At 36.9% G+C, this 19850-nt stretch overlaps 1 protein-coding gene across 1 annotated transcript in view; it reads right to left on the minus strand.

Annotated features, from left to right (window-relative positions):
* SLC13A1 (solute carrier family 13 member 1) overlaps positions 1-19850 on the minus strand; it is a 122153-nt gene that overhangs the window by 29042 nt on the left and 73261 nt on the right. The window contains exon 7 of the mRNA XM_037125670.2: positions 10205-10356. Within this exon, the coding sequence (XP_036981565.2) occupies positions 10205-10356 (152 nt within the window). The remainder of the gene's footprint in view (positions 1-10204; positions 10357-19850) is intronic.

Raw genomic sequence — 19850 nt, forward strand, 5'->3', positions numbered from 1 at the left:
TCAGGTGTAAATGCCGTGATTAAACATTTATGTAACTTGTGAAGTGATGACCCTGATAAATCTGGTACCGATCTGATACAGTATTATAGTTATTATATTATTATTGACTATATTGCCTATGCTGTACTTTACACCCCTGTTACTATTTTTGTAACTGCCAATTTGTACTTCTAATCCCATCAAGTTTTTCACCAATACCCCATCAACTCCTACCCCACTGGCAACTGCCAAAATATTCTCTATAATCTATGTCTACTCTTGTTTTAATTTCATGCTACATTTACCAGATTCTCAGTCAATCAATATTCTCCCTCTTTTTTCCCCAAAATTTCACACCTCTGTTTGTTACCTGAGTGTCCTTTCCCTGAGTGTAAAACCAAATGGATATCTTCCTCTCTGCCTCTGATTATACAAGGCTTGTTCTTTTCTTCTTTTCTTTGTCAAATTTGAAAGACTCATTAAAACTAGCTACCATCCCCTCCCCACTATGAACTCTCTTGTTAACTCTCTTCAGTCTCAGTTCTGCCTTGGTCCCCACTATTACACCAAAACTTCCCTCTTAGATGACGCAGATGAGAACAAAAGCCTTTTCCCAGCCATCAGCCTACTTGACCCTTCACCCACATTGCATGCTCTTGGCTCATCCTCCAGTTGTGAAAATGCTGTTCTCCAGCAGCTTTGAATGATACACTGAGTCAAATGGATTTAATTGATATCTTCAGAACATTTCACCCCAAAGCAGCAAAATATACACAATTTTCAAGTGTACATGAAACGTTTTCTAGGATCCATCACAGGTTTAGACACAAAACAAGTCCAAATAACTTTAGAAAAATTGAAACCATCAAGCATCTTCTCTGACCACAGTGCTATGAAATTAGAAATCAATCACAAGAAAACACTGAAAAACACGAAAGGACATGGGAGCTAAATAACATGCTACTAAATAATGATGAGGTCAACAACAAGTTCAAGGAAGAAATAAAAAACAGCATGGGTGAAACTGGAAAGGATTATGCTGAGTGAAACAAGCCAGGTGTTAAAGACAAATACCATATGATCTCACCTTTAACAGGAAGCTAAACAACAAAACAAACAAGCAAGCAAAATAAAAACAAAGACACTGAAATAGAGAACAGGGAGACAGTGACCAGAAGGAAGAGGGGAGGGAAATTGAGGGGAAAAAAGAGAAAGGATTTACAGGAACTAGTATAAAGGACACATGGACAACAACTAAGGGGGGTGGAAAGGGGAGGGAGGTGGGGAGTATGGGGGGGTGGGCTGGGATAGGAGTAAAAAACAGAAAACTGTACTTGAACAATAATTAAATAAATTCTTTAAAAAAGATTTGAAACAAATGAAAATGAGGACACAACAAACCAAAATCTGTGGGACACTGGGAAAGCAATCCTAAGAGGAAAATTCATAGCATTACAGGCCTATCTCAAAAAATAAGAAAAAGCTCAATTAAGCAATGTAAACTTTACACTTTAAGGAAATTGAAAAAGAAAAACAAACAAAGCCCAAAGTTAGTAGAATGAAGTAAGTAATAAAGGTTACAGCAGAAATAAATGAAATAGAATCTAAAAAAAGACAAAAGATTAATGAATCCAAGAGATGTTTTTTTACAAAGATAAAAAAGATTGACAAAGCTTTAACCATACTCATCAAGAAAAAAGATAAAGGACCCATATATATAAAATCAGAAATAAAAGAGGAAAAATAATAGCTGACACCAAAAAAATACAAAAGATGGTCTCACCCATAAGTAGAACATAATCAACAAAACAAATAAGCAAGCAAAATATAAGCAGAGACATTGAAATTAAGAACAAACTGACAATAACCAGAGGGGAGGTGGAAGGGGTTAATGGGCTGGAGGGGAAAGGGTTGTCAGGAACATTTATAAAGGACACATGGACAAAACCAAAGGGGGGTAGGATCAAGAGTGGGAAGTGGAGATGGCTGGGGTGGGGGGAAAATGGAGACAACTGTACTTGCACACCAATAAAAATGTGAAAAAATAAATAAACATGCAAAAAAAGACATACAAAAGAGTATAAGAAAATATTATGAACAACAAACTGGACAACCTGGACAAAAATAGATAAATTCCTAAAACATACAATCTTTCATAACTAAATCAGGAATTAACAGAGAATCTGACCAGACAGATTACACCTAGTAAAATCAAGACAATAATCAAAAAATTCCCAACCAGCAAAAGCCCTGAACCAGATGGCTTCACAGGTGAACTTAACCAAACATTCTGAGAAGAACACTTCTCCTCAAACTATTCCATAAAATTCAAGAGGAGGGAAAGCTCCCAAACTAATTTTATGAAGCCAGCATTATCCTAATTCCAAAACCAGATAATGATACTACAAAACAAGAAAATTATAGGCCAATATCCCTAATAAACATAGATGTGAAAATCCTCAACAAAATACTAGCAAACTGAATACAACAATACATCAGAAAGATTATACACCATGATCAAGTGGGATTTATTCCAGGAATGCAAGGTTGGCACAACATCCACAAATCAAAACATGTGACTCATTACATAAAAAATGAATTATAAAAGTAATATGATCATATCAATAGATGCAGAAAAAAGCATATGATACAACCCAGCACCCATTTATGATAAAAACTCTCAGCAAAGAGAGACTAGAGGGAACATACCTAAACATAATAAAGGCCACATATGACAAACCCAATGCCAGTATCATACTCAATGGGCAAAAACTACAAGCTTTCCCCTTAAGATCAGGAACAAGTCAGGGATGTCCACTTTCATCTCTCTGATTCAACATAGTTTTGGCAGTCTCAGCCACAGCAATAAGACAAGAAGAAGAAATAAAAGGCATCCAAATTTGAAAGGAAGAATTACAACTGTCATTACTTGAATATGACATGATACTGTACATAGAGAACCCAAAGATTCCACTAAAAAACTACTGAAACTAATAAATGGATTAAGCAAAGTAGCAAGATACAAAGTTAATATCTAGTAATCAGTTGCATTTTTATATGCCAATAACAAACTAACAGAAATGGAAATGAAGAAATCAATCCCATTCATAATTGCTACAAAAAAATAAAATACCTAGGAAAAAACCTATCCAAGCTTGTAAAAGAACTTTTCTCAGAAAATTATAAGACACTGAAGAAAGAAATAGAAAAAGATATAAAATAAATGGAATCATATACCATTTTAATGAATTTGAAGAATTAACATCATTATGTCCATACTACCCAAAGAAATCTATAGAGTCAGTACAATTCCTATCAAGATTCCAATAACATATTTCCCAGAACCAGAACAAACATTTCAAAAATTTATATGGAGCCACAAATGGCCCCTTATAGCAACAGCAATCCTGAGAAAGAAGAACAAAGAAGGAGGAATCATGTGCCCTTATATCAAACTATACTACAAAGTGGCAGTAATCAAAACAGCATGGTATTTAGCATAAAAACAGATACAGATTAACGGAACAGAATAGAGAGCCCAGAATAAACTCACACCTTTATGGTCAATTAATGTTTGCCATAGGAAACAAGAACATGCAATAAGTTAAAGGCAGTTCATTCAATAAATGGCATTAGGCAAATTGGACAGATATGTGCAGAAAAATGAAACTAAACCCTCTTCCTATATCACACAAAAGAATAAATTTAAAATGGATTAATATTTAGATTTCAGCTCTTTAAAAGACCTGAAACCATAAAAATCATAGAGGAAAACATAGGCAGCAAAATCTCAGACATTGCTCATAGCAATATTTTATCAGGCAAGAGAAAAAAGGAAAACTAATGGAACTACATCAAAATTTTATACAACAAAGGAAATCATAAACAAAATAAAAAGATAACCCACACAATGGGAGAATATATTCACCAATACATCTGATAAGGGGTTAATATCCAAAATGTATACAGAACTTAACAAAACTGAACACCAAAAAAGAAAAATCCCAATTAAAAAAAATGGATGAAGGGCCTGAATAGAGACTTCTCCAAAGAAGATGTACAGATGAGCAATAGACATATGACAACATGCTCAATGTCACTATCAGAGGAATGCAAATTAAAACCACAATGAGATACCATCTCACATCTGTCAGAATGGCTATCAGCAATAAATCAACAAACAACAAGTGCAGTGAGCATGTAGAGCAAGGGGAACTCTTTTGCACTGTTGGTGGGACTGGTGCAGCCACTGTGGAAAGCAGTATGGAGATATCTCAGAAAATTAAAAATGGATTTGCCTTTTGATCCAAATATCCTATTTCTGGCAATATATCTGAGTGAACCCAAAATACTGTTTTGAAAGAACATAAGCACCCCTATGTTCATTGCAGCAATATTTACAATCAACAAGATGTGGAAGCAGCCTTTGTCCATCAGTAGATGAGTGGATAAAACAACTGTGGAACATTTACACAATGGAATACTACTCAGCAGTAAGAAAAAAAAAGAACATTTTGCCTTTTGCAACAGTATGGAAGGACCTGGAGAACATTATGCTGAGTGAAATAAGCCAGTCAGAGAAAGAAAAATTATCATATGATTTCCCTCATATGTGGAATCTAATGAATAAAGTAAACTACAAGAAAAATGGGCACAGACTCATAGATGGAGAGCAGGATGACAGCTGCAGGTGCTTGGTTAGGGGGTGGAGAGATTAAGCAAAAAGGAAAAAGGACTCATCGACATGGACATCAGTGTGGTGATTGCTGCAGGGAGGGAGTATAAGGGGACTCAACGGTAATGGAAAAAATACAATACAGATTAAATTGAAGGAAGGAAGGAAGGAAGGAAGGAAGGAAGGAAGGAAGGAAGGAAGGAAGGAAGGAAGGAAGGAAGGAAGGAAGGAAGGAAGGAAGGAAGGAAGGAAGGAAGGAAGGAAGGAGGGAGGGAGGGAGGGAGGGAGGGAGGGAGGGAGGGGGAAAATGCTATTCTCCATTGACATCCAATATACCACATCCTCCTGGTTCTCCACCTATCTTAATTAACTTTTCTCACCTTCTTTCTTGTCAATATTTCCTAAGTGACTATCTATGTCTCATATCTAATTCTTCTCTCCCTCTGTAACCAGTTCTATACTCAAGATTTTCATCTATATACTTTTATATGGCCCCACATTGATAACAAACTTGAACAATGAATTTGCAAATGCCTGCTGAAAAATCTCCTGTGGATAGGCAAATAACAGACAATTTCAATACACCCAAAATCAAATTTATTAATTTCTCCTATAAACCTGTCCTGTCTTTTCTAGAAGTTCATGGCATCACTATCTATACAGCCATATTGGCAAAAAAATTCCCTGAAATTTACCTAATTACTCACCACCTCTGACTTTACAGTTTCCTGTGTCTAAACCCTCCTATTATTTACAACTAGCCTTGTTCTGCCCCACGGTCATTTGTCGGCACTTGGTAACAGACTCCTGACTGGTCTCCTGGCTCTAGACTCAATCTCCACACTGCCGTTCTGACCTGTGCGAAAAGATGCAGAGACTGTTCTACCGCCTCCCTAGAAAAACTATTATAGACTTTTTGTGCTTTGATTTTATGAATTATTTGCATTCATTTCTTCATAAACATGGTGCTTACCTCTTTTAAGTTTGGATCATGTTATAAGGACAAGTTTTCTCTAGAGATCAAGGATTGTTGCCATATCACATAGCACCTTACAGTTATAGTCCCCTTTTAAGACACATGTTCAGTTACGCTTCTACAGAGCTAGGTTTTAAGGAGACAAACTATGAGGGTCTGACTGATCTTTATTTGGTACTCTCTCTGCTAAGCTGAACCTCATCTGCCTCACCTCTAATTAAAATAACCAGCATTTATTGAGCACATGCTCTGTGCTAGGTACTGTTCTAAGTGCTACTTATTGGGTTGGCTAACATGTAAGTCCCTTTAGTTTTTTCTGTAAAATAAAAGACATATTTTGCATTTTCACCAATAACTATTGTTTCACACATTTTGAGTATGTCGGCTGTCTCCCGCTATTGGCTTCAGGGGGTTAAGGCCAGGGGTACTGCTAAATATCTTCCAATGCATAAGACAGCTCCCCAGCAAAGAATTATTTGGCCAAAATGTCCATAGTACCAAGAAACTTCGCAAACCACTTTCGACAGTCACAGCACCTTCTCTGTGCACTTCACAAACTGTTTTTTGTATTTTTACCTTTCTTGAAGTAATAAAGCATAATACACTGAAAATGTTGCTTATTTTCTTCCACCTTCAATATTAAAATGGCTACACAAAAATCACCAATTTTGATTATTTTTTTTAATGTACACTGATATAACAATGTCACTATGCAATCTAACAAAATTGTTTCAAATGAAGTTAAAGACAACTAAGCACTACTAGAGCCATGGTACAAAAATACCTAAATGAACTTTTTGGCCAACCCAATATTTTATATAAAATACAAAAATCACCTGCTAAGAGAGGGATATTATTATCCTTATTTTTCTGGCAAGGTAACAAGCTTAAAGAGATTTGTCCAAGGTCACCTACTTTGTAAACTAAAAACTGGGATTTGAACATAGACATTTTAAACCCAGAGCCTATGCTTTTAATTATCATTATACACCATTTCCACAGCAAGGATATGTAGGACATGTATGCACTACAGGGATGTAAATTATCTGGCAAGAGCTCAATGCATGTCACTTTACCTTCCCCCATGTATGTCAAAAAATAAATGTTATTAGATATATTATAAACTAATGATCTTAAAAAATAAATGTAATCATGTTTTAAAGATTTTAATGGTTTTCACATATGTATATTTTGTCTAGACAATTAGATAGACTCTTCCTTCTGGTAGGTTTTTATTTTTTTCATTCTCCAAAATAATTCCAAACAGCCTTACACATTGTGAATCCTCAACAAATGTTTGTTGATTGACTGAGTGAATAAATGTCTGTTTTTATTTGAACTGAATAAATTTAGCTTTCTCAGAACTCATAGTTCTTATTTCTTTGTGTAAAAAATAGAAGAGAAACATTATGTATAGTATATATAATAGATATATAAATGATAGATAAATAGATATAGGATAGAAAGATAGATAAGGCTTTGAAATTTGCTATCCTATCTTTTCCTCCCACAGTTTATTTGTAAGATGGTGTCTTGTAAACGTCAATGATAGAAAATAATTGATTCTCAGGCTCATGTACCTTTTTAAGCTGGACAGGACCCAAAATGAATTTGTACAAAATAATCATTGATACTGCTCAAAAAATGTCAAGAGAAAAGGGTGAGATTATTGTACTGGATTTGGGGGAAAAGGGTAATTTCTATCCAGCTCCAAACATCTGTACCAAAAAAATTTTTATTTTTCCTGCAGTTTTAAGTTTGTGAAACTTTTCTCAATAAAATTAAACCACTTATTTCATTATTGCTTTGGGGTACTGTTAAAAATTTTAGGAACAAAATTAGAAAAAAAATAAGTGGTTAAATTTAAGAAAAAAATAGTTTGTTTTAATAACTGTTTAATAGTTTGTAAAATAACCTTATTTTGCCACATAAGGTTATTTTTCCCTCTTCTAGCCTAATATCTTCCATCAAGAGGAGATACATTTTGTTTTTTTTCTAGTTTGAATATAATTTCTAATGTTAAAACAAACTTTGAAGGAAATATGTCTAAATTTGAAGTACATTTAAGTATTTTCTAAATTTAAAGAATAGTTTGGCTAAATGCCCATGACTTCAAGAATTAGAAGATTAGACAATTAGCAGAAACAGTCATTGAAACATTTTGCTGAAAGTGCTGTTCAGTAGTCTCAATGTATCATTGCAAATGGATTAATACATTCAAAGAGTGAAGGGAACAGTTAAATAAAAGAAAAAAATTTGGTCGGGACATAATGCAAGAAAACAAAAACCAAAGGCAAACTCAATATGTATTCCATTGACGAAATCAATTAATTACATGGGAATAGAGGAAACCAGCAGTTATCTAACATCATCATGCACAAAACAATAAAAATTTGGTCTAAATTCAGAAAAAAAGAGATTTATAGAGATGACTAAGATGTAGAATCTCTTTCTTAAGGGAACTAATGACAAAGGACAGAAACCTACTTTCAGAAAGGGATCAAGTACATTTCCTATCTTGAATTAGGAGAAAAATCATCTCTAGCACTGTGAGTTTCAGATTCTCCCACTTTTAAACCAAGTGTCTTTCAAAGATTTCTTTCTAAATCATCTGTTGAGTATACATGACTGTGTACTCACAGAAACAATAAGTACACATGAAAGTCTGTGTTGTGTGGTCCCTAAACTGCTATAGAAGCTTTCTTTGTTTGCAAGTGCTCATTCTTCCTGGAACAAAGTGTGCTATCTTTTGAATCTTGGATTTCCTGGAAAAGCTATGCATGAACAACATTTTGAAATAATTTTAGTAAGTTCATAGTTTATGAATCCACCTGTTGTTGTGTAGGTTTCTTGCCTGGAACCTTAATTTTTCTGTGATAAGGACCTAAATTCTGCTTCAGGAATTCCAGTGTTGCCGACTTTCCTGGAACTCCAACAATAATGTCCTGTTAGTACCTGAAAATATGCTTGGGGTGTAGAAACAGTTTGAGCTCTCACATAAAAGCATGGACTTTCAAAGTACTGTTTCAATAGTTTTTACATAGTGCCAAGTATTTTACATAGTTACCCCATTTAATTTTCACAATAATCATATGAACTTTGCCTATTTTAGATGTTTTAAAAATTAAGTCTTGATATCATTAGCTATCAGAGAGATGAAAATTAAAACCACAAAGAGATACCACTTTACACCAGTCAGGATGGCTATCATAAACAAAGCAACAAACAACAAATGTTGGAGAGGTTGTGGGGAAAAGGGGTCCTTAGTTCATTGTTGGTGGGATTGCAGACTGGTACAACCATTATGGAAAACAGTATGGAATTTTCTCAGAAAAATAAAAATCGACCTGCCTTTTGACCCAGCAATTCCACTGCTAGGATTATATCCCAAGAATCCCAAAACATCAATTTCAAAGAACCTATGCACCACAATGTTCATAGCAGCACAATTTACAATAGCCAAGAGTTGGAAGCAACCTAGGTGCCTGTCAGTAAATGAATGGATCAAGAAATTATAGTACATATACACAATGGAATTCTATGCAGCAGAGAGAATAAAGGAGCTACTACCTTTTGCAACAACATGGATGGAACTGGAAAGCATTATGCTGAGTAAAATAGGCCAGGCATTGAAGGACAAATACCATATGATCTCACCTTTAACAGGAAGCTAAATAACAAAATAAACAAGCAAATAGAATAAAAACAAAGACACTGAAATAGAGAACAAGTGGGCAGCGACCAGAGGGGAGAGGGAAGGGAATTTAAGGGGAAAAACGGGGAGGGATTTTGAAGAACAAGTATGAAAAACACAGGGATGAGGACTGTGGGGGGGGGGGAAATGGGAGGGAGGGAGGTGGGGAGCCGGGGCGGAGGGGGGGGGCTGGGATGGGGGAAATTGACACAAAAAAACTGTACTTGAAAAATAACTAAATACATTTAAAAAAATTAAGTCTTGGAGAGTAATGTACTTTTTTATGGTTCAAATTCACAAAGTAAGTAACTGAATATTGTGGGATTTCTACTCCAAGTGCTCTGATATATCCACAGATTCCCCATTTCCTGAGATAGAGTGATAACACAGTTCCAGACTTATATTAGGGTAATATATCTGTTTCTTAGAAAACTTTTATTACTGTCATTTCTTGTAATTGCTTAATTCTTCAAATTTTTTAAAATTCAAAGTCATGCCTTCTGTAATTAGTACCTCTGTTTGGCATTCATCATTTAAGTTCAAGTCCAGTGCGAACTGTCCCAGGCAAATAACCCTTTGTGGTTTCCTCTAACTACAATTTGTAGTACTATTCGTAGTTTAAAGTACCTTTCCTATTTGATCAGAATGGTCAGCCAGAAGTTATCTCTTCTGAATGGACTTGGGGAATCTGTAGATGTTAATTGATTATGTCTTCCATATTTAACTCTCAATAGAAAGGAAGGCCTCTAGACCTACGAATGTCCTGATGGGAAAAAGAGGAGAATTAATCCAATATAGCATCTCTGTTCTTGGAGTCTCTAAATTAGGTTAGTTGTGTGCTATCCATTTATTAAATCACCAGTCCAATAATATTACTTACGAATTGAAATACTGGGCGAAGATCAAGTTGGTTGAGGTACCAGTGATTGTTGTCAGTCCACCAATGGCAGAAGAGTAAGTAATGCACAAACACATAAGTTTACACATCATGTGGTTCTCCTTTGTTCGATATTTGGTGCTTGTAACTGAATTCTGTCAAATAAGGAAATGTATTATGAGAATGGTTCTACTTGTAGTCATGAAAAGCAGTAATAACTTTATTATGAACTGAATGTTTGTGTGCCCCAAAATTTTAAATGTTGAAACCTTACCTCACAATGTGATGGTGTTTGGAAATTTGGCCTTTGGGAGTTAAGAAGGGTTAGATAAGATCATAATGGTGGGGCCCTGGTTTGATAGGATTAGTGCTCTTATGAGAGGAGATAACAGAACTTGATTTCTCTGCCTTGTGAGAACACAGAGAAGGTGGTGATCTGCAACCTAAGGAGAGAGCCATCACCAGACAAGTATCCTGCTGCACCCTGAACTTAGATATCTATTTCCAGCACTATGAGAAATAAATATATGCTGTTTAAGCCACCCATCTATAGTATTTTGCTATGACAGCCTGATGGTTCAGCATTTATCTTTCCATCAATAGAAATGTAACAATAAAAAGATTTAACCTGAAACCATTGGAATATTTTACAGTTTCATTCATTTGCTCATACTTCTTTCTTATTCCCCAACCAATTCTTTCCTCCTTTCTTACCTTTTCACCATCACTCCCAAATCTTTCTACTGTTTTTCTGCTGAATTGGTAGTACATGGCAGTAAGTTCCTCAGACGCTCTTTGGAGTGTTTCCCTACCTTGGTGGCTGGATAATTATAACTTGTTCATGGGTAATTCTTCAAATATCCTGGCCTTACAGATTTTTCTACCTCATTTCCAGAGACGTCAGCTCTGCTCTACCTCAGTCACTGTTTCCTATGGTCCATTCTGGATAGCAGCACATTCTCAAATGTGCTATATATAACGTGGAAATCACTATATATAACATGTTTGGTTTAAGATTAGGACTTTGTAAGGTGAAAGACAAAAGCAACTTCACTCCTTTTCTCACCCATAGCTTATGTAAACACACTCCATTGGCCTGATTTTTGCTATCTCTGGGGTGAAATCTAGGGCAGAATCTATAATTGTTCTGGTCACTTTGTTTAATAAAGTCTTTCAATAACATTTAGTAATAAAACAAACCTCATTTGAGTAGTTGAAATGAGAAGTCTCTTATTTAATAGTAAAAGTCCCAACTTTAAAGTTAAACCTTCTTCCCTAGCTATGTCTGCTTAAAAGCTGGTAGTTGGAAAGCGTTTTATGGGTTTGGCTTTATTTCTCTCTTCTGGCTCAGTTCCTTCCCCAAGTTGCTAGTGTCAGCTTCTAAATTCTTCATATTTGGAAGGGCAGAGGATGGACAGGATCAGGAGATGAGTGGTACCTTTTAGTCTTGATAGATAGTCAAAATGACTCCTACATCTGATGATTTCTTTTATGGATTCTTAACAGATTTCTATCAGCATTAGAGTCAATGCTCCTCCTTTGTAATGCAACTCTTCCACTTGGTTGCTGATGACACACCTGTGATTTCTGCATGTGATGGTCCACCCACATCTTTTCATGCTGAGGTCAACTTGTCCAGTCAAGAAGCTTGCTTGGGGAAAGTTGTTTTTCAAATGACCTCAAACACCACTATTCCCACATGTTCCTGACATTTGGTTCATGAGAAATGGACACCTTTGCCCTGTTGGCAACAAAAGTGCAGCTGAAACTCCATTAGGCAAGGAACTTCAGCCATTCATTGTCTTTCGCTTTCAAAGTTTTCAAGAGTGTTTTTAAACCTAGTCCATCAATCTCTTCTAAGTCTAGGCAACAGATTCTCGAGTTCTCCAAGTGGTGGTTTCTCTAACTACCATCCTAAAATAAGTAGGAGGCTCTTCCCTTCTCTCCGCCTTGGTGGTACACGTTATAAGAGGTTTGAGAAAATATTCCAACTTGCTCCAAAGGAGGTAGACTATCACTCAGCCTTTTCTCATTTTGAACACTAAGTTTAAGAGTCTAGAACTGATTTTTGGTCATCTTCTTTGAAAGTCCTGTTTAAGTGCAATATGAGAATACTTATGTTATGTGCTTGATATTATAGTTCCTCAGGAATATGAAGAGTTTCATTTTACTACCATATTAACAAAGTCTGTTCCTTTACCACCAATTTTTCTTCCAACTTTGTTGTTGAATTATTTATATCCCTTCTCTCCCTCAACTCTATTGGCAAGTCTAAGTCATTGAAGCATTTAGTTATTCCCAATAGATAGATTGGCTTCCTTTTTTATCCAGTTCAGATTCCATGGTAGACAAAATATGTGTTCAAGCTTTTAAAGTCCATTTATTGAAGTATGATTGACATGTGAAACACTGTATATATTTAATGTGTACAACTCAATGAGAGTGGGAATAAATATATACCCATGAAACCATCACTAATATCAATGACTTTTTAAACAAAATCCTAAACTCTTTATTGTCTCTCTTTAAGTGGTAGTTTTTCAGTAAAATTTCAACTATGCATGAGCTCAACCATTTACTTTCTCTGTGTCATGTCTGCCCCTGAGCAACCAAGCACTGTTGGTGTGAATGACACACATAGCATAGGACACTGGGTTCCCTACATCCATGATAACTAAATTTAACTACTGTGTCCAAGCTGCCTCTCTACCTTACTGTTTATCTGACCCAATTGCTCTAATTGTCTTCACCAGAAAATTAACAACTCCCTTGTTCTTTTTGTACCTCCCTTTCAATGCTCCCCTAACTCTTTGCAGGTAGCTTTGCCCTCAAGAGGTAAAATAAATACCGCAGCCAGAGGTCTCACTCTGGCAGAAGGCAGAAACCAACCTGCATCTGGACTGCCTTCTCCACCTTTTCAACATACATAATTGAGTAATGTCTCTACTCCATTCTTTTAATTTCTGGACCTTAGTCAGGCCTTCTCAAAAACCTTATACAATAGGCTTTACTGCAATTTTCTTATCAACATTTAATCATTTTCGAGTACCCTCTACAAAAAAAAAGAGAAAATCGAATCTTTCTCTCAATTAAACTGCTGCCCTAATTCACCTCCATTTTCACAACTAACTCAAAAGAGTGTGTACCTCACTGACTTCATTTCTTTAATCACTGCAATCTAGTTTCTGTCTCCTCCATCCACCCAAAATGTACTTGCTGTGATTATCAATGACCTCCATGTTACACAACCCAATAGATACAGTTCTCCCTCAATTTTGTATACCTCTTGGTAGCACCTAAAAGAGTTAATCATTCCTTCCTGTTGGAAACTCTTCTTTGAACTTCCCTGTTATCTCACCCTTCTGGTTTTTCTTCTACATCTCTGCCAGTTCCTCTGTCATTCTTGCCAGTACATTTTCCTTTATCCTTCCTCAAAACTGGAATTTCTTGAAACTCTGTCATGGGCACTTATTCCCTCTAACAGTAGCATTTATTTTTTATAAATAATTCCTTCATATATTTTTATTGTTTTAATGAATATAAATATACCAGGTGAGATACCAACATGACTTCAGAGTAGATGAAAACTACACTCACCTGATCCCAGACCCAAACCAGAGTTACAGCTAAATTATAGAAGAGTCAACCTGAATAACCAACTGAAGCCTGGCTGAAACTAAAATATTACAACCATGGGTTTACAGAAGAAGCCACATAGAGACTGACATGCCACCAGTTCTAATTGGGAGGGAGTTGAGCCATATACACAGATTGGCCCCTTCACACACACCTAGGTCCAGTAGATGCAGCCACAAAGAATGAGCAGTGCAGTAGCTCCAGAGAGGTATCTCAGGCCAGTTACACACATCCAACATCAGCCTTCACCTGAATGCCACCTGACTGGACCCAGAACCAAAACAACCAGTGGTGAATTTTAGACCACACCAGAGCTTGACCCAACTAGCCACACAAGAGGCACACCCAAGGGAGGATTCTGGTAGGCACCAGAACTTTCTAGGAACAACTTCCCCTCAGAGGGCTGTATCTGAAGAAAATCTCATACAAAATTTGGGTTTACCCTAATAGTCAGCCAACCTGAAGGGTTAACTCCACCTGAGAAAGGGCTGAAAAAACTCAAAACTCAATTAAAACATGAGGGTGAACATAATCCACAAAAAACATTCCTGGAGCAAGGACCTCAAGTGATCTGGAAGATTGTGCCACAGAGCTCAACCATACACCTTCATCATAAAGCCATTATAACAAGTTTGGGAATCATAGTACATTACCTAATGCACAGAGACAAAATAGGGAGGCAAAGAAATATGTCCCAGATGAAAGAAGAACAGAAAAAGAATTAACTGAAATGGAAGCAACCACGATACCAGATGCTGAGTTTCAAATAATGGTTATAAACTTGCTCAATGACCTTAGGGGAAGAATGGATGATCTCAGTAAGAACTCAAACAAAGAGATAGTAAGCATTAATAAGGACACATAAACCATAAAAAAGAACCAGTCAGAGATGAAGAATACAGTATCTAAGTGAAGAATACATTGGAAGGAATCAAGAGCAGGTTAGATGAAACATGGTTATTGAATCAGTGATTTAGAGGACAATATAACAAACACACAAAAAGATCATCAAAAAGATTCAAGAATTAAAAAAGAATGAGGAAAATCTAAGGAACATCTGGGACAATATCAAGCATAATATCTGAATCAGGGGTACCAGAAGGAGAAGAGAGTGAGAAAGAGATACAAAACCTGTTTGAAGAAATAATGGCTAAAAATTTTCTTAACTTGGTGAAGAAAAAAGGCACACAAGTTCAGGAAGCACAGAAAATCCCAATCAACATGAACTCAAAGAGATCCACACCAAAACACATCATAATTAAAATTAAAAAGGCTAAAAACAAAGGGAGATTCAAGGCAGAAAGAGAGAGACCATTAGTTACCTACAAGGAAGCTCCCATAAAACTGTCAGCTGATTTCTCAACAGAAATACCAGGCCAGATGGGATTGGCATGAAATATTCAAAGGGATGAAAAGCAAGGACCTGTAACAAAGACTACTCTATTCAGCAAGTTTGTCATTTAAAATTGAAGGTGAGTCTTCTGGACAAGATGGAAGCATAGGTAGACACACTGGGCCTCTTCGCACAACCAAAAGAAGGGCAACAACACATTTAAAAACAAAAAAACAACCAGAACTGCCAGAAAATTGAACTGTATCAAGTCTGACAACTAAGGAGTTAAAGAAGAAACATTTATCCAGACCAGTAGGAGAAGTGGAGATGGGCAGCTGAGGCAGAAAAGAACTGCAGTAAGGTAGCAGTGGGAGGACCGGGGCAGGTGGCAGCTAGCAGAGTGGGCAGTCCCACATTTGTGTGCAGATAAAATGGGAGGAACAACTGGGGAGTGAGACAGACCATGCAACCCAGGGTTCCAGCACCAGAAATAAAGCCTCAAAACCTTTGACTGAGAAAACTTGTGGGGGTAGTGGCAGTGGAAGAAACTCCCAGTCTCACAGAAGAGTTAGTTTGAAACATTCACAGGGTCCTAGAATGTAAACAAACCCACACACCATGGAATGAGCACCAGAAGGATCCAATTTGCCTATGGGAAGCAGACATATTGACTGAAAGTTGGCCAAGCATCACTGTTCTCCCTCAGACCCCTTTGTCACATACAGAAATGTGGGTTGCCCCACCCTAGCAAATACCTAACGCTCTGCCCCTCATATGTAACCAGCTTACTGAGACAAAAAAAAATTGCCCAAATGAAAGAACAGACCAAAGCTCTAGAAAGAATACACCTAAGTGATGAAGAGATAGCCTACCTATCAGAGGCACAGTGCAAAACACTCATAATCAGAATGCTCACAGAATTGGTTGAGTATAGTAGCAAAGTGGAGGGAAAAGGGAAGGCTATGAAAAGTGAAATCAAGGAAAATGTACAGGGAGCCAACTGTGACAAGAAAGAAATTGGGACTCAAATCAATGATTTAGAACAAAAGGAAGAAATAAACATTCAACCTGAACAGAATAAAGAAACAGGAATTCAAAAAAATGAGGAAAGGCTTAGGAAACTCTGGGACAGCTTTAAACACTACAACATCCAAATCATAGAGGTGCCAGAAGGGAAAGAAGAAGTCGAGAACTTATTTGAACCAATAATGAAGGAGAACTTCCCCAGTCTGGTGAAGGAAATAGACTTCCAGGAAGTACAGGAAGCTCAGAGAGTCCCAAAGAAGTTTGACCCAAGGAGGCATACACCAAGGCACATCTTTATTACATTACCCAATACTAAAGGTAAGGAGAGAATCTTAGAAGCAGCCAGAGAAAAGAAGAGAGTTACCTATGAAGGAGTTCCCATAAAACAATCAGCCAATTTCTCAAAAAAAAAATTGCAGGCCATAGGGACTGGCAACAAATATTCAGAGTGATGAAAAGCAAGGACCTATAATCTAATTACTCTACCCAGCAAAGCTATCATTAGAATTGAAGGACAGATAAAGTGCTTCCCAGACAAGGTAAAGCTAAAAGAGTTCGTCATTACCAAGCCCTTATTACATGAAATGTTAAAGGGATTTATCTAAGAAAAAGAAGATAAAAACTATGCATATTAAAATTAAAACAAACACAACTATTGACATTGAATCTAAAAAACAAAAACAAAATAAAAAACAAGCTAAACAAAGAACCAGAACAAGAACAGGATCATAGATATGGAGATCATTTGAAGGTTTATCAGCTGGGAGGAAGAAGGGGGAGAACAGGGAAAAAAGTACAGGGAATAAGATGCATAAATGGCAGCTACAAAATAGACAGGGGGATGTTTAGAATAATATAGGAAATGGAGAAGCCAAGGAACTTAAATGTATGACCCATGGACATGAACTAAGGGGGGGAATTGCTAGAGAGTAGGGGTAAACAGGATAGAGGGGGAAAGCAGGGGAAAATTGGGACAACTGTAACAGCATGATCAAGAAAATATAGTTTTTTAAAAAGAAGAACATTAGTAGAAAAATCATTGAAAGACAAATAAAAGCTAGAGTAAAAAAAAGAAATCATTGAAGTCCTCTCAGTCTTATCTACTTAAAAATTTCTGGACTGTTTGATTTTTTCCATCCCCATTATTATGTTGGTCTAAGTTGACATCATCTCTGAATTTGGGTGACTGCAATAGCCTCCATGTGGCTATTATATCCTTGCAACAATTCTGGCCTACTTCAGATCTGTTCTACACACTGCAGCTGCCAAAAAACAAATCTGGATGTATTTAAGAAATATACAAAAGAAGGATCACCCTGTTCCATAGCTGAATGGAATGCTGAAACTGAAAGATGTTTTTGAGAAATCTTGATAGGGATTGTTCCTGCTAGCTAGAGTCACCATGGATATAGGAATGGCGTTTAGCATGACAGGGCCAGGTACCTTGAATTATAATTTGCCTTTTATTTTCTAATTAACTTAAAGGTTAGCCCTCAGAAATATTTACCATTTACCCCAAATAAACTAATTAACAAATGTCTCCTTTGCCTTATATTTCTAGATAAAAATGATTTGTATTCCATATGATAAAAGTTCCCGCCGAAAATTTGAAAAATAAATGGTATATAAATAAAATAGCAAAGTAAATTTACAAATTGTTATGAATAAAACAAGGTGAAATTTAGGGATTAATTATTATTTTACTATAGGAAAGACTTCAACCACAAGCCAGAAAGTGATGTATAATTTGGATATTACTAAGTTGATAATAGTAATGAAAAGTTAGGGAGTTCCAGCCAAGACAGAGGCAGATAGAAACCCTTTGCTTACTCACACAACGAAAAGGAGGATAACAACCAATCTAAAAACAATAAACAACCTGAAGTGCCAGAAAATCAGACTGCATGAAACTCTGACAACCAAGGAATTGAAGAAATATTCAACCAGACAGGCAGGAAGAAGATGGGCAGCTAGGAAGGAAGAAGAGACCTGAGGCAAGGAGGCAGACCCTGCAGGTGGGGCTGGCTGAGCTCTCCAGGGCAAGGCATAGGAGCTGGAGGACTAGGCAGGGATGGCAGAAGGGGAAACTAAAACTCAAAGGTAGGTGTGAACTATCATGGGGAGTTTCCAGGGAGGGAGAAACTCCCAGTGTCACAGGAGACTTAGTTGGAAAGTGGATCTAGAGCCCAGCGGGAGAGTTGCATTGTACCCTCTCTGGCCCCTCCCCCATAGGCAGGGCCGAAGGGCAGCAAAGAGGGTTGCCCCGCCCTGGTGAATACCTAATGCCCCACTTCCTGACAACTTAACTGGTGCTCCAAGACAAAGAAATAGGGCCCAAATGAAAGAGCAAATCAAAACTCCAGAAAAAGAGCTAAGCAATGAGGAGGTAGCCAAGCTATCTGATGGAGAATTTAAAGCCCTAGTAATCAAAATGCTCACAGAACTGATTGAGCTTGGTTGAAAAATGAAGGAACAAAGGAAAGCTACCCAAAATGAAATAAGGCAAAATACACAGGGAACCAACAGTGGTGGGAAGGAAACTGGCACTTGAGTCAATGATTTGAAACAAAAGGAAGAAATAAACATCCAACTGGAACAGAATGAAGAAACAAAAATTCAAAAAGATGAGGAGAGGCTTAGGAACTTCTGGGGCAGCTTTAAATGTTCCAACATCCTAATCACAGGAGTGCCAGAGGAGAAGAACAAGAGCAAGAAGTTGAAAAGTCATTTGAGCAAATAATGAAGGCAAACTTCCCCAATCTGATGAAGGAAATAGACTTCCAGGAAGTCCAGGAAGCCCAGAGAGTCCTAAAGAAATTGGACCCAAAGAGGAACACATCAAGGTACACTACCATTAAGTTACCAGAGATTAAAGATAGAGAATCTTAAAAGCTGCAAGAGGAAAGGAAAGAGTTACCTACAAAGGAGTGCCCATAAGGCTATCAGTTGATTTCTCAAAAGAAACCTTACAGGCAAGAAGGGGCTGGAAAGAAGTATTTGAAGTCATGAAAGGCAAGGACCTACATTCAAGATTGCTCTATCCAGCAAAGCTTTCATTTAGAATGGAAGGGCAGATAAAGTGCTTCCCAGATAAGGCCCAGTTAAAGAAATTCATCATCACCAAGCCCTTACTATATCAAATGTTAGAGGGACTTATCAAAGAAATTGAAGAAGATTGAAAACTATGAACAGTTAAATGACGACAAACTCAGAACTATCAACAAATGAGCCTAAAAGAAAGAAAAACAATGAAAACAAAAACTAAGCAAACAACTAGAACAGGAACAGAATCAGAAAAATGGACATCACATAGAGGGTTTTCAGTGGGGAAGGGGAGGAAAAGAATAGGGCTGGAAAGATACATGGAAGAAAAAGCATAATTGGTAGGCACAAAATAGGTGGGAAGAGGTTAAGAATGGTATAGGAAACAGAAGTCAAAGTACTTATATGTACCACCCATGGACATGAACTAAGGAGGAGAATGCTAGAGGGTTGGGGGTGCAGGACAGAGGGGGCATAAAAGGGGGGAAATTGGGAAAACTGTAATAGCATAATCAATAAAATATACTTTAAAAAAAGAAAATTTAAAGATGTAAAGTATATATAACTTCCCATTGTCACACTGAAGCTTTCAAAAATACAAAGAAAAATTAA

This window comes from Artibeus jamaicensis, unplaced genomic scaffold, assembly GCF_021234435.1.
Source record: "Artibeus jamaicensis isolate MK-2021 breed Jamaican fruit bat unplaced genomic scaffold, CSHL_Jam_final contig_540, whole genome shotgun sequence".
Classification (NCBI taxonomy): Eukaryota; Metazoa; Chordata; class Mammalia; order Chiroptera; family Phyllostomidae; genus Artibeus; species Artibeus jamaicensis.